Below are 12,707 nucleotides of genomic sequence, written 5' to 3'. Positions count from 1 at the left end.
TTGCGGGCGTCGGCGACGTGTCGGCGATTCCCTCAGATCGCGTCTTTGATAATTCACACTGCGTGATTGTCACTCGAGTAAACGAGCACCGATTTGCCTCCGATTTCGGGCATTTGTCGGCGATTTTGCAAAACCTGTCGGCAAGTGAAAAATCGGGCTAAAATCATGCAGTGTGAACTCGGCATAAGTGAGACATGCAAAATATGCAGAGCTGGGTGGCGCCAGGACAGGAATTGGGAACCACTGGACTACATCATGTGTCATTCACCGGTGAGAAAACTTTAAATGTACTACAATACCAGGAAGGAAGATCGGGTTGTTGATTCTGTGCCATTCTCGCTCTGTCTGCACAGCGTGCGTGAACGCGCTGATGACGTATCCTGTCTGCGCGAACCGGGTGCGTAGAGAGGTATGCTAATACATGCGTTGACAGGCAGGTAGGAAAGCCAATTAAAACGCTCGGACCGAGCGTTTTGATTGGACGAACATTTCTTGGTCCTACGCCTTCCACAGAATATATAAATACAGATAAATACATTTAGACCACTTAGCTTAATGCTTGCTATCGGGATGTGAAGAGACTTTCAACCAGCATAACAAAAAATGTTTCTGAAGACAATCACCTATTGCACCTTTAACTAATTTTAGGCTTGATTATAGTTTAACTGCTATAAATTACGAGTAGCCTGTAGCTTGACAAAGATGGTTCGTCCTGGTCTCTAACCAGTATATATCAGTAATCAGTATGTCAGGCATCAGTAATGTGTTTTTTGTTAAATGCTAATACATCTGTCTCTCTCTCTTCCTCTCGCTGTAGGTGGTGTCTGGGGAGTTTACGGAGGATAGTGAGTTGTATAATTTCTCTCTGCAGGCGGGAGATGAATTAACCCTCATGGGCCAGGCAGAACTGCTCTGCGTCCAATCAACTCGCGAGAAATCCCGCCTGACTGCGCTACTGCGGCGACTGGGCAAAGCAGGCGGAGCTCTGGGACGTCCCGCCCGCACGAAGATGCCTTGTTTGATATGCATGAACCATCGGACCAATGAGACCGTCAGTTTGCCGTTCCAGTGCCGCGGGCGGTTCTGCACACGTTCACCGCAGGAGCTGCAGATGCAGGGAGGTGAACACACCGTGCGCAGCATCATCGAGCGCGTGCGGTTACCCGTGAACGTGTCCGTGCCGTCGCGACCTCCTCGCAACCTGTATGACCTGCACGCAATCCGTGAGGGCCATCGATATAAACTCCTCAGCATCATCAGCAAAACTGTGGTTCTCTGCTGCATACTTCGCAAAGAGGAAGTCACGCCGTCTCACTTCCTGTTATTAACGGACATGCCGCGCTTCACTCTGCCGGAGGGTTTATTGCGTGTGGACGCTTCCTACCAGCAGGTGGTGCTACAGTGCGCTCTGTGTTGCCAGGAGAGCTTTGACCCGGACGATTACTCGCGTGCTGTGCGTGAAGTCAAGACGGATTTCTCCGAGGAGTGTCTCAGCCCACGGCGGATTCGGGTGTGCATTCAGGGCTACGGGCACGACGAGCTCGGGACGTCCCTGCAGAGACTGTCTCTGTGCGTCTATGGAGGCGGAGCCATCACGCACACACACACGATCTCACACGGCTGCAGAGACTCGCTGGTCGACTCGCACACGCTGCCCTCTAGCGACGGAGAGGAGCGAGAATACGTCACACCCAATTGGTCAACAGAGACGCAGGAGATTCCGTATGAGGAGCTCTGGACCAATCAGAGTTCTGGAAGTTTTGGGTTGACGTCTGAGAGCGCAGTGAAGGCGGAGCATAACCTCATATCCTTCCACTCCACTACCACGTCATTGGATGGAACGGTAGGCTCCACACATGTAGCCATGGTGCAGATGGAAGCAGGAAGAGTGTCGAAAGTATCGACTCCACCTCCTGTCCCACCCAAATCTGAAGCTGTAAGCAGCCTTTTTACACAGATTTTCCATTAAAATTCAAAGCTTTTGCCTCATATTGTTTTTTTTTTTAATTAAAAAAAATTAATATATATACATACATATATACACATTTTTTAGAGTGAGATTTTCATTATGGGGGAAATACAGCATATGTATTTGTTATAAAATAATGCCACTTCAAAAAATCTTAATAGGTTAAATTTTCTGTAAGTAAAATGAAAATATGAAGTGTATATATATAAAATTGTAATTTTATCTACATTTTTAAAATAGTTTTTTATTTTTTATTTAAAAAATAAGTTAATAATTAATAATAAAGTACAATAAATAATAAAATATATAAATATAATTTCTTTGTAACTATTGATTTGGGGGTGAAATATTCTGGATATGTTCTTGACCAGTTTCGTAAGATTCACTCTTAGATATTTCTCTAGCATTATTGGGCTTTTGACCCTGAGCTCAGCTGTACTGTAGTTCAGTAACCCTCTTTATTCTCATGAGATTCACTTTTCTTCCTCAGTTCTTTTGCCATGGTCCCACATGCAAACACACACACACACACACACACACACACACATTCATATGTGCTTTGTGGCCCAAACAGTATCACGCAGCACTGCTGCCCTAGACTAAAGACTAAATAATTGATAGTGTTGCTTTTAAAGGCTGAATAATGAGCATACGTTTACTGGAACAGAGCATATACACAGCACACACACACACTCACAGAAACATAATCACACATCATCTCAACCAGTGTCTTTTCAGGTGTGTTTTGAGTCATTCATTTGTGTGCTTATAATGTACACTACAAAAACACAGTGACAGTGTTTCAGGCATTACAGGCCAGGAGGCATTTTAGTGCCATAACTATGTGAATCATTAACTGATATAATAGTAATATGAGGAGCTACCTGAATGTTTTATACTAATAATACAGGTGGTAAAACAGTTTTTAGAGTAGCAACCTTTTCTGTTTTTACTGACATGTTTTACCGTGTAAAACAAACAGTATATAAACAGAAAAACAAACATCTCTTCTCATCAGGATGTAGAGCTGGAATTAAAGTATTTTTGACACTGTTGACTGAAATTACAGCCTTTCTCTTTTACCCTCTTCTCTCTCTCTCCCACACACAGAGGGTTCAGGCCTGGACTGTAATTTAGCTTCCCAAACACACACACACACACACACACACACACACAGTCCCTGGTGTATTTGCTGAGGAAGGAACTGTGTCCCAGAATCCCAAAAGAGGAAATTTAGACAGCGATAACAGATATTAAGGAGTTTATCATGATGATGATCATTGAGACAATATTTCAATATTAACCGTAATTAGGAAACAAGCACTTGTAAACACTGGTTTACTGCAGAGTTTGTCCCAAACTCTAATTAAAGAATCATAAAAAGAGGTTCAGTTTCAGTTTGTGATTTCTTTTGCTGATTGTATTGTTTTGTATACTGTTTAGTTATTAAAAAAGGACATATATTGATCTCGGAATAAAGGTTTTGTGGATATTTGATTTAAATAAACCTATTTAAATATTAAAATATAGTTAAAATGATTTCAAATTTATTAACAGTTTCCATAAAATTTACTGACTTATAACTACATTTTTTGTCTCTTCAGTGATTTACACATCTGCTACAATAACGGATTTGAATTATCTTCATATCTTTTATTATATGCAATTATTGGTGATTAATTTGATTAATTAATCATCGGCATATCATGTAATTATTTCAACTCACAGCCCGAGATCAATTTAATTTCATAGTATTATATTCTGTTAATATAAGATTTTTGCCTCCGTTTAAACTTGTATCACGAGACTCTGCATTTCTCAACAAACTAACAGTGTTCTGTATTTAGTTTTCAATAGTCAGTGTTTAATAATGATTGTTTGGTTTTGAGTGTTCTATTTATTTCATATTCCGTGTTTAATATAAATTGTTCTATATTCTGTATTTATTATTTGATTTTCTGTGTTCAGTATTAATGACATGGGAATATGTTTAACTTTCTCCTGGAAATAAAGTTACATTTACTTAAAAACCAGGTCTTGAGTTGTGAGGAAGACAACAGCAAGACTGTGTAATATAACTGTTCTTTTGCATTTCTTCTCTCTGTCTAGGTGAAAGAAGAGTGTCGTTTCTTAAACGCTCCTCCTGTTCCGCCCCGCTGTGCTAAAGGCCCCGCCCCCAGCCCTCCAGTTCCCACCCGCGTACCTAAAACGCCACCCACACAGACGCTCAACCCAAACCTCTCATTTTATTCCTCTGGACTGCAAGAAAGGTAAAAATTACTATTGGAGGGGTTTAAATAGAGTTGTTTTAAGTACTTATTGGTTGGAAATAAGTAGGAATGGGAATCAAGAGGAAGCACTGATAATTGAACTATAGCAAATACTATGAAACAAAATACCTAAAGAACAAAAATCATTAGCATTAATTTTTGCATATTTACATTAATTTATTACGAAAAATTGCAAAAAGGCCCACACACTATAAATAGGGATATAACGATTCACTCAACTCACGATGTGATACAATTCACAATACAATTTACTCACATTTACTCGCTTTATTTTTTTTTACAAAATGAGATTTAAGACAAATTATAAATGATAAGGTGTCCTTTTATTATTGCTTGGACAAAATGCTGCACATTTTTTTGAAATTGAAATATGTCAAATAACGAAAATAATAAAAGAAATCTCTTCATATAAACAAACTAAGGCTTTTTAATGTGCTCTTTCCATTAAAATGAGAGGCAACCACTTTATTTTAATCACAATCCAAACAAAGATGCTGCATACATGCAGCATGAGCAGTTTTTAATCTAAATTAGATTGCATAATTTGAAATTTTACACAAAAACAGAATGCTCTGACTTTAGTTTTGTGAAACTATACTACATAAAATATATCTGCACGAAACAAATACAGCAGATGGGCTGAATGAAAACGCATATTCATTCTCTGCCAGCAGGTGGCACTTATGGAACAGCGCCACCTGTTGGCATTACCTTGGTTGCCACTGTAAACACAGCAGTGCTGCGCTTATGAACACTACTTTAATATGCATTAAACAGAGGCAAGATGAAAAGAAAATACCTTCTAAAGTTTTCTAATGACAGTCATTTCCCCTCAGTCAGACCCCAATTGTATCACGATTCGTTTAACATCACAACCTATTAGAATTGTCTCATATTTGTATTGATTTTCAACCGGCTCGGGGTGCATCAATACATCCCTAACTATAAAGGTAAAAAAAGACAACCAAAAAGCAAATGCAAGATAAAAACCACAGCTCAACATGAGCTCAAGAGCAACATGACCGTCAATGCACTGGGCACTCACATTTGCTTTTTTCTTGTCCTGCTTCACCTTTCTAACGTGCTTTTTTTTGCAACTTTTCAGCTGTTTGGATTGTTGTGGATTACAACTTTTTGATCTTTTTGTTGAGTTTTTGGTGATTTCTTCATTTCTTCATTTTAATACAACTCTCTCTGTCAGTTCTGCTCCTCGTAGTGGCAGCAACTCTCCATCGCCAGACTCTTATTCTCTGTATTGCTACCCGTGCACCTGGGCTGACTGTGTGACCTCCGACCCCTGCGTGAGCCCTGATCCCGCCCAACCCGCACAGGCCTGTTGGTCCCACCCACGTGGAGGCGGGGCCTACACCTCCAACATCCTCAATACACCTCTACTCAGTACTGACTCCGCCCAAAAGAACTACTCCACCTGCCCTAGACCGCGGCCAGTGGCGCAAAACCGCTTTGCACCGTTCGGCGCCCTAAACCCTTTTGCCAATCCGGGACACGCCCACGCCTCCTCCGATTGGCTCACCACTGGTAGGAACTCTCCCACTCTGATACCCGACCTCATTAGCTCTACCCCCAAGGAGCCTCAAGCCAATCAGGGAGGTTCAGAAGGAGGCCCTGAGACTCCGCCCAGACCCGTGAAGAGTTCAGAAGAGGAGGCGGTCGCTGCAGACCCCGCCTCCAGATCAGTCGCCGTGGCAAAGGGGGCAGAGGGAGGGGCCGGGTCATCTTGGCGACCCCCAGCAGAGCTCTGCTGGCTCTCGGTGGAGGAGGTTTCATCCAGTCTGCGGTTCATCGGCCTTTCGGATGACGTGATTGGTCTGTTCAGCCGAGAGAGGATTGATGGCTCTATTTTCACTCAGCTGACAGAGGAAATCTTGTCTGAGGACTTTAAACTCACCAAACTACAGGTCAAAAAAATCATGCAGTTCATCAAGGGATGGAGACCCAAGATATGAGCAGCATCCTCGTGAATTTAAGGAATGTTTTTGTTTGAGAGACGCAAGAGTACTCCAGCCACAATGAGTGCTTCTGCTCGGACTATTTCAGATGTTTTATAAGTGTGTTTGTGTGTGTGTGTCTGAAATACACCTTTCTAATCGAAGGACTGACAGATTGTGACTAATATATTATGGAGCACTATTTGATGTTTTTGTTATGAATATTTTTATTCCTGGGGTGGGATGGTTTTGTGTGCCTTCAGTGGACAGTCAGAACTTATGGTGTGGCTGTTCTGCTGTCTTTCAAGGGTTTACTGACTGTGTTTTGAGCACTTTTGTCTGTTTTCTGGTAACCTCACGTGTTTAACAGCTGGATTTGGGACTTGGATGAATCTCATGAAACCTGTCAGGAACATGTCCAGGTCATATTTCACCACAAAATCAAAAACTAAAAATAAATAAATAAATGAATCATCAAATTTAGCTTAAAGAAAATTCTCATTTGAAAATAATTAAGACCAGTAATTACATTAAGATCATCATTATTATTATTTTGGATTATGTCATTATTTTCTTGATGTTTAAACACATTTAAACCCTAAACATTGTTAATGTTTGAATGTAAGAGAATCTCATTTTCATTATTGTAATGTGGAAAAAAAGTTTAAATAATTTGAAGTAAAACAATGTATTTATACATATATATATATATATATATATATATATAAAACAGAATCTAAAGAGGACCATTGAGAAAAATCAGAATAAACAGTAAAAGTTACTGCAGTCCATAACTATTTTGGTTAAAATGATCCGAAATCAATATTTGAGCAAGTACATAACCAGCCAGTGTTCAAAACTATCGCCTTACTTTAGCCCAATTCACAACGGTTAGCTTATAATAATGTTTTCTAATTTGAGTGGTACGGGTAGGTTTGATCGTTTATAGCCTTTTCTCACAGCAGCTGGAATAATTAAATGTATCATTTTGATGGCGGATTGTAATCCAGAAAGGATTATGTGTTTATGAAACACATGTAAATGAAATTAAATTATATTCCAGTTTTAAATGTGCTTCTGATTAGAGATAGCCTGGGTTAAAATACAAGATTTGCATTTTAAAGACAACCAGTTCGAAGGGAGCATAGTTTGCTTTTTGAGTTAAAAGAATTTCTTAATATGAAATTTGAATGGTATGACAATTAGATTAGACTGTGCAGAAATTAAAATCTACTCACTTATACACACTATACTCATAGTCACACAATGCTGATGTTGTTAACAATAATAATTTGAGAATTAAGTATAACAATAATAATAATTTGCATGGTTTGATGTAATGTGAGCTAATCGATCGTTAGATTAAATCACCATTGGTAGCGTGATTTATTGTAATGCTTTTTTCCTCAGTTGGTCAGAACAAACGTGGCAGACTTGTTACTTATTTGTTCAGATGATAATATCTGGTGAAAATTCTTATTTGGGTCATATATTCCAAGAAGTAGGCTATAATCTGTGATTGCTATGTACAGTAAATATCCACACCGGTGCGGTGACTGCCACACACACATACTCCTCAAAACATTAGATTCGTACGCGCTGGAGCCGTGCCGCCGCACAACCCACGCAAGGAAGATAATTCCGCACACAGCTGCAATTGCAGGTTTTCTAACAGAGATGGCGACATAGAGGCAAAACTTACAGACTGCAGCTTTAAAGGGTTAGTTCACCCAAAAATCTATTTTTTTGATCCTCTGTGACCCTCCCATAGACAGCAAGGGTACTACCACGATCAACATCCAGAAACGTAGCAAGGAGATCGGTAAAATCATTTTTGACCATTTTGGAGAGTATCCACCGGTGCGGCTGACACAGAACAACATACGCTGTTTGCGTTCAGTGAATATTCTCCAAAATGGCGCTAGGGTGACGCGGAGGAGACGAAGTCGTTTTTTTTTTTTCTTTTGCACACAAAAAGTATTCTCGTAGCTTCGTAATATTACAGTTGAACCCCTGATGTCACATGGATTATTTTACCGATCTCCTTGCTACGTTTCTGAATGTTGATCGTGGTAGTACCCTTGCTGTCTATGGGAGGGTTGGAGAGCTGTTAGATTCCATCAAAAATATCTTAAATTGTGTTCCGAAGATAAACGGAGATCTTACTGGTTTGGAACGACATGAGGGTGAGTAATTAATGACAGAATTTTCATTTTTGGGTGAACTATCTCTTTAAGTAAAAGTAAAACTTATGAAAACATTGTGTTAAGAATTTTGGCAAAATGTTCATTAAAAATTTCTGGGGGGAAAATATTAAATATATATTTTTTTCTTGACAGATTTGATGAGATTCACTCATTAGAGCACAATTTTCCTCTTTCCTTCTGCTCTCATGTGGAGCTCATGTCATGCACACAGGAAGTGAGACTTTAGAGATTTAAAAATAAAGAGTTCAGTTTGTGATGTACATGCTAATAAGAGCAGCAAGTGTTTAGAGTCTAAAGAACACGCTGTAAGTAGGTGACAGTAATTAAGAGTTTACTAATTACAGCCCACGCTGATGGAGGACGTGTGCGAGGTGAGTCAGAGCTGCTGAAATGAGAAGGTTTTAGCCTTATCTCACTGTTTAAAAAATATTTTATCAGCATTTCAGGAATGCTTATTTAACAGCTTCCCCCTCTGTAGATGCATTTGTACTTTGAATAATATTTAACAGCGGTAGTGTTTCATTTGTACTGTAATTTAATGTCTGATCCTGATGGATTAACTACAGAAAAGAATAAATCAATAGTGCTCACTTGAACAAAGTGTATTGACAGGTAAAATGTAGCCTATAAAAGAAGCTCCAGTATATGTTCGGAATGGAAAACTAGATTTTTGCTTATTGTTGAATATTACTTTTAAAAACAGTTTTTAGTTATTCCCAGCCAGCACATGACCGACCTTCAACGTTGAAATATGGTTGAAATAATGACAAGTTGTTGTTTCAACGTTGAAACAATTCACACAGATTTACCGCCGCCAACTGGATGAACAATATTTGTTGAAATTTGTTTGAATATTGTTTTAAACCAAATTACGGAGGCCCTAAAGGGACAATATGATAGAAAGACAGAGGAAAAAAGAGAGATATGGAGGGAAAAAAAAATGTTTAAAATTGTACAAAAAATGTATATATAAATTATATTATTACCCCCACCCACACATCCATCCATCCATTTTTTTCCAGCCCCATGTCCCCTTACTGGCTCCATATTGAATATATAATAATACTCATATTTATTTGTTACATCAATAAAAACATATTTTACCACTGACATGCTCTGGTGCCCCACACTTTGAAAACCTCTGTACTACAGAATATACTCTGTTTATCAGTACATACTGTATATGCTATAGTATGGACCTATGCCAACACATTCTTCAGTCTTTCAAAGAGTTTTCCTTTACATACAGTGAAATACAGGATGGTGTGAGATATAAATCCTTTCAGAAAATATTCAGAGGTTACAAGTTTATTATAGCAGAATCATATGCAAACATACAAACCACTATGCTATACAAAAAAAAAATGTCTCCAGGCACGTTGGTTAAAACAAAAATGTAGCTGCAACATTCAGAAATTATTCTACAGGGAACTAATGTGTAGCTGAATAATGCCAATAAATATGCAACTGTTAAATTCTTAAAAAAAAGAAAAAAGTTCATCATCATGTTGAGAACAAACCTCAACTTTAGAGGGATTTTACATAGTTATCTTTTCTTTAACCACATAAATAAACTGATAAATTATGTACAGGCCAAGTTAGGAAAGATCTGCTTTTTAACCCACTAATCATAAAACAAATAAAATGAAGGTTTTGTAAATAATGCACTACTGTAAGTGAGTGAATGTGAAATTTTTTTGTGAAAAGATCCTGAATGTTGAGGTCAGAAAATTACGGCGGCAAATTTTCACTTGTGGAACCTCTTGCTGGAGTCTTTGGCATGGTCAAGGAGCAGCTGGCAGGGAGTGAACTGATTACCATAAGCCTCCTCAAAGCGCTTAATTTTCTGGACAAATTTGTCAGCTCCGTGTAAATCAACAAAACGGAACGGGCCTGAAATGTGGAAAAAAAGTGGGTTGTCAAAGTTTACTTTGCAAATCCTTAAATATCCCCAGGCATAATGCGGTGTGCCTCAGGGCTAAGTGCTAGGCCCGCATCAGTTATGATAAATAATTTTAATAACAAGGTGTGTAATGTGTGTGTGTTACCTCCCAAGCATGGTGGGAAGCCAAGCCCAAACACCGCTCCAATGTCTCCCTGCACAGGGTCGGGCAGAATGCCTTCCTGTAGACACAGTACGGCCTCGTTTACGAATCGGGACACAAGTCTGTACTGAATATCCACATCGGCAGAGCTAAAGAGAGAAATAGGAGAAATATGAAGAGTTTCTTCTGAGGTAAATCAAGCTTTAAGATGCTTGTTAATCATGAAAACCAACTTACACAGCAGGGGGCGCTGTTAGCTTGAAGCTCTTGAGAATATCTTCAACTCCTGAGTTCACCTTCTTTTCTTTCGACTTTGCTCCGTACACGTAACAACCCTTTCCAGACTTGCGTCCTGAAGTGCACATATTCACATCCAATTACAATCTGAGTTGTGAAATTGTTATGGTGATGATACGGTTTCTGAAATTTAAGGCATTATTCCCTGAAAAGTCAAATGCACATTTGTGTTTGGGTGAACTATCCCTTTAACTTGCCATCAAATGTTCTGTAAGACCGAACCGACAATTTATGAAGACAAAGCTGTATGTGGTTTAATAGATGCACCTTTGAACCCCTTTTGAACCATCATCTTCAAGACCTCAACATTTCCTCCTCCGAATCGCGTTCCAAAAGCCTTGCCAAGATCCTCTGCAACATGAGCCGCCACGTCAATACCGACCTCGTCAGCAAGTGTCGCCGCACCGACAGGAAACCCGAATCCTGTTGTCAGGGAATCCAGTTTCTTGGGCCCAACTCCTTCCTTTAGCCAAAGTGATGATACAAGAAGATTAGAGTTGGCTCGTATAATAAAAATAGTTTTGACCAAGCAGTCCAAGTTTAATTCAAATTGAACCTAAATGGTACCTTTTATAATGTTAAAAAAGATTTCCGTATCACATAAATTCTGTTTTTTTTTAAAGTTTCTATTCCTCAAAGAATTCTGAGAAAAACATCAGTTTCCACAAAAATATTAAGCAGAAACTGTTTCCAACACTGATAATAATAAGAAAAAAAATTAATAGAATAAAGAATAAATAAACAAACAGTCCAAATTTAATTAAGTTGTCTGATTCTTCACAACAAGTACACCTTTTAACCACAAACAAGCTTGCAATCTTTAATTGGAACACATAAAAATGTGTTTGTTTGTTTTGACCTGCATAAGCTATTCAAACATGTAGGAATTTACCTGCAGTGCTCGAACGGCCTCGGCTAACATAGGCGCTAGACAGCGAGTGGTGTAAAACCCTGGACCATCCTGATGAAATATACATACAACATAATTACATGCTGATGCACAGAAAATGCTGAAAATATAAAGCAGAACGTGTTCATACCCCCACGACTATGATGACCTTTCCCTGTTTAAGCCCAACAGCCACGGCAGATGCTGTTGTGTCTTTGGAGGTTTTATTGGTGGTGATGATTTCTAGCAGTTGCATTTTATCCACAGGAGAGAAATAGTGCATCCCGATCACCTACATCACACACGAGTAGTTCAACATAAAGACTTTCACAAACAATCACTCCTTCAGTACTGACTAATAACAATCAAACCCATTTAAAACACTCAAACACACACACGCACCTTTTCAGGTCTCTTACTGGCTGCTGCAATGTCTTTGATTGGCAGAGCGGATGTGTTTGTGGCAAAGATACAGTGAGGAGGAATCACCTGCACACAGAACAAGTATGATCAGTAGTGTATATATACGGAGGGCTGCACTGTATATTGCACTAAGCAAACACACACACAAAGTTGAACTTACGGCCTCAACCTCCTTCAACACTTTATGTTTGATTGACAGGTCTTCAAATACGGCTTCAATGACCATGTCAGCGTTCTCAAAGTCACGGTAGTCCAACTGTCCTGACAGCAATGACATAATCCCATCTCTCTCGAATGTCGTCAGACTCTTCTTTTTTGTTTTGTCGTTAAGACTGAGAAAGAAACAGTGAAATATATTTATTAGATTTAACATAAGTTTAACATAATTTAAAATATATTACAAATACAAAAAATATTTTTGTTTTTACATGTTTAACTAAGTAACCGTTTTAAAGGATTTAATATATTAAAACTTTTTTTGTAATTCAACCTTTTTCCAGGTTGAACTTGAAAAAAGAAAATAACAGTTTTAAATTATTTGAAAGTTTTTTTTTTTAAAGATTTTATTAAAAAAATATATTAAAATGTTAAACAAATAAAGAAATATTTTGAAAAAATATATTTAAAATAAAATATA

The 12,707-nt window shown here is 38.6% G+C and overlaps 2 protein-coding genes across 4 annotated transcripts in view; one reads left to right on the top strand and one right to left on the bottom strand.

Moving 5' to 3' along the window:
• LOC107697211 (GRB2-associated and regulator of MAPK protein 2-like) overlaps nt 1-6,573 on the top strand; it is a 16,529-nt gene extending 9,956 nt beyond the window's left edge. Inside the window, exons 4-6 of one of the 2 annotated variants that reach the window (XM_016497910.1) lie at nt 818-1,843; nt 4,079-4,239; nt 5,462-6,573. In XM_016497910.1, coding sequence (XP_016353396.1) covers nt 818-1,843; nt 4,079-4,239; nt 5,462-6,227 — 1,953 coding nt within the window. In that variant the 3' untranslated portion in view covers nt 6,228-6,573. Of the gene's footprint in view, nt 1-817; nt 1,937-4,078; nt 4,240-5,461 lie in introns of both variants that reach the window. The other variant, XM_016497909.1, reaches the window with a different exon arrangement.
• A 3,226-nt stretch (nt 6,574-9,799) lies between these two features.
• LOC107697212 (trifunctional enzyme subunit alpha, mitochondrial-like) overlaps nt 9,800-12,707 on the bottom strand; it is a 15,780-nt gene continuing 12,872 nt past the window's right edge. For both annotated transcript variants that reach the window (XM_016497911.1, XM_016497912.1), the window contains exons 13-20: nt 12,231-12,402; nt 12,050-12,136; nt 11,799-11,939; nt 11,651-11,719; nt 11,026-11,221; nt 10,699-10,813; nt 10,465-10,610; nt 9,800-10,309 (exon numbers count right to left, since the gene is read on the bottom strand). In XM_016497911.1, the coding sequence (XP_016353397.1) occupies nt 10,164-10,309; nt 10,465-10,610; nt 10,699-10,813; nt 11,026-11,221; nt 11,651-11,719; nt 11,799-11,939; nt 12,050-12,136; nt 12,231-12,402 (1,072 nt within the window). In that variant the 3' untranslated portion in view covers nt 9,800-10,163. The remainder of the gene's footprint in view (nt 10,310-10,464; nt 10,611-10,698; nt 10,814-11,025; nt 11,222-11,650; nt 11,720-11,798; nt 11,940-12,049; nt 12,137-12,230; nt 12,403-12,707) is intronic.

Source organism: Sinocyclocheilus anshuiensis, unplaced genomic scaffold, assembly GCF_001515605.1.
Source record: "Sinocyclocheilus anshuiensis isolate Anshui unplaced genomic scaffold, SAMN03320099.WGS_v1.1 scaffold38, whole genome shotgun sequence".
Taxonomy (NCBI): domain Eukaryota; kingdom Metazoa; phylum Chordata; class Actinopteri; order Cypriniformes; family Cyprinidae; genus Sinocyclocheilus; species Sinocyclocheilus anshuiensis.
The sequence above is the reverse complement of the archived record's forward strand: the minus strand, read 5'-3'. Positions and strand labels throughout refer to the sequence as shown.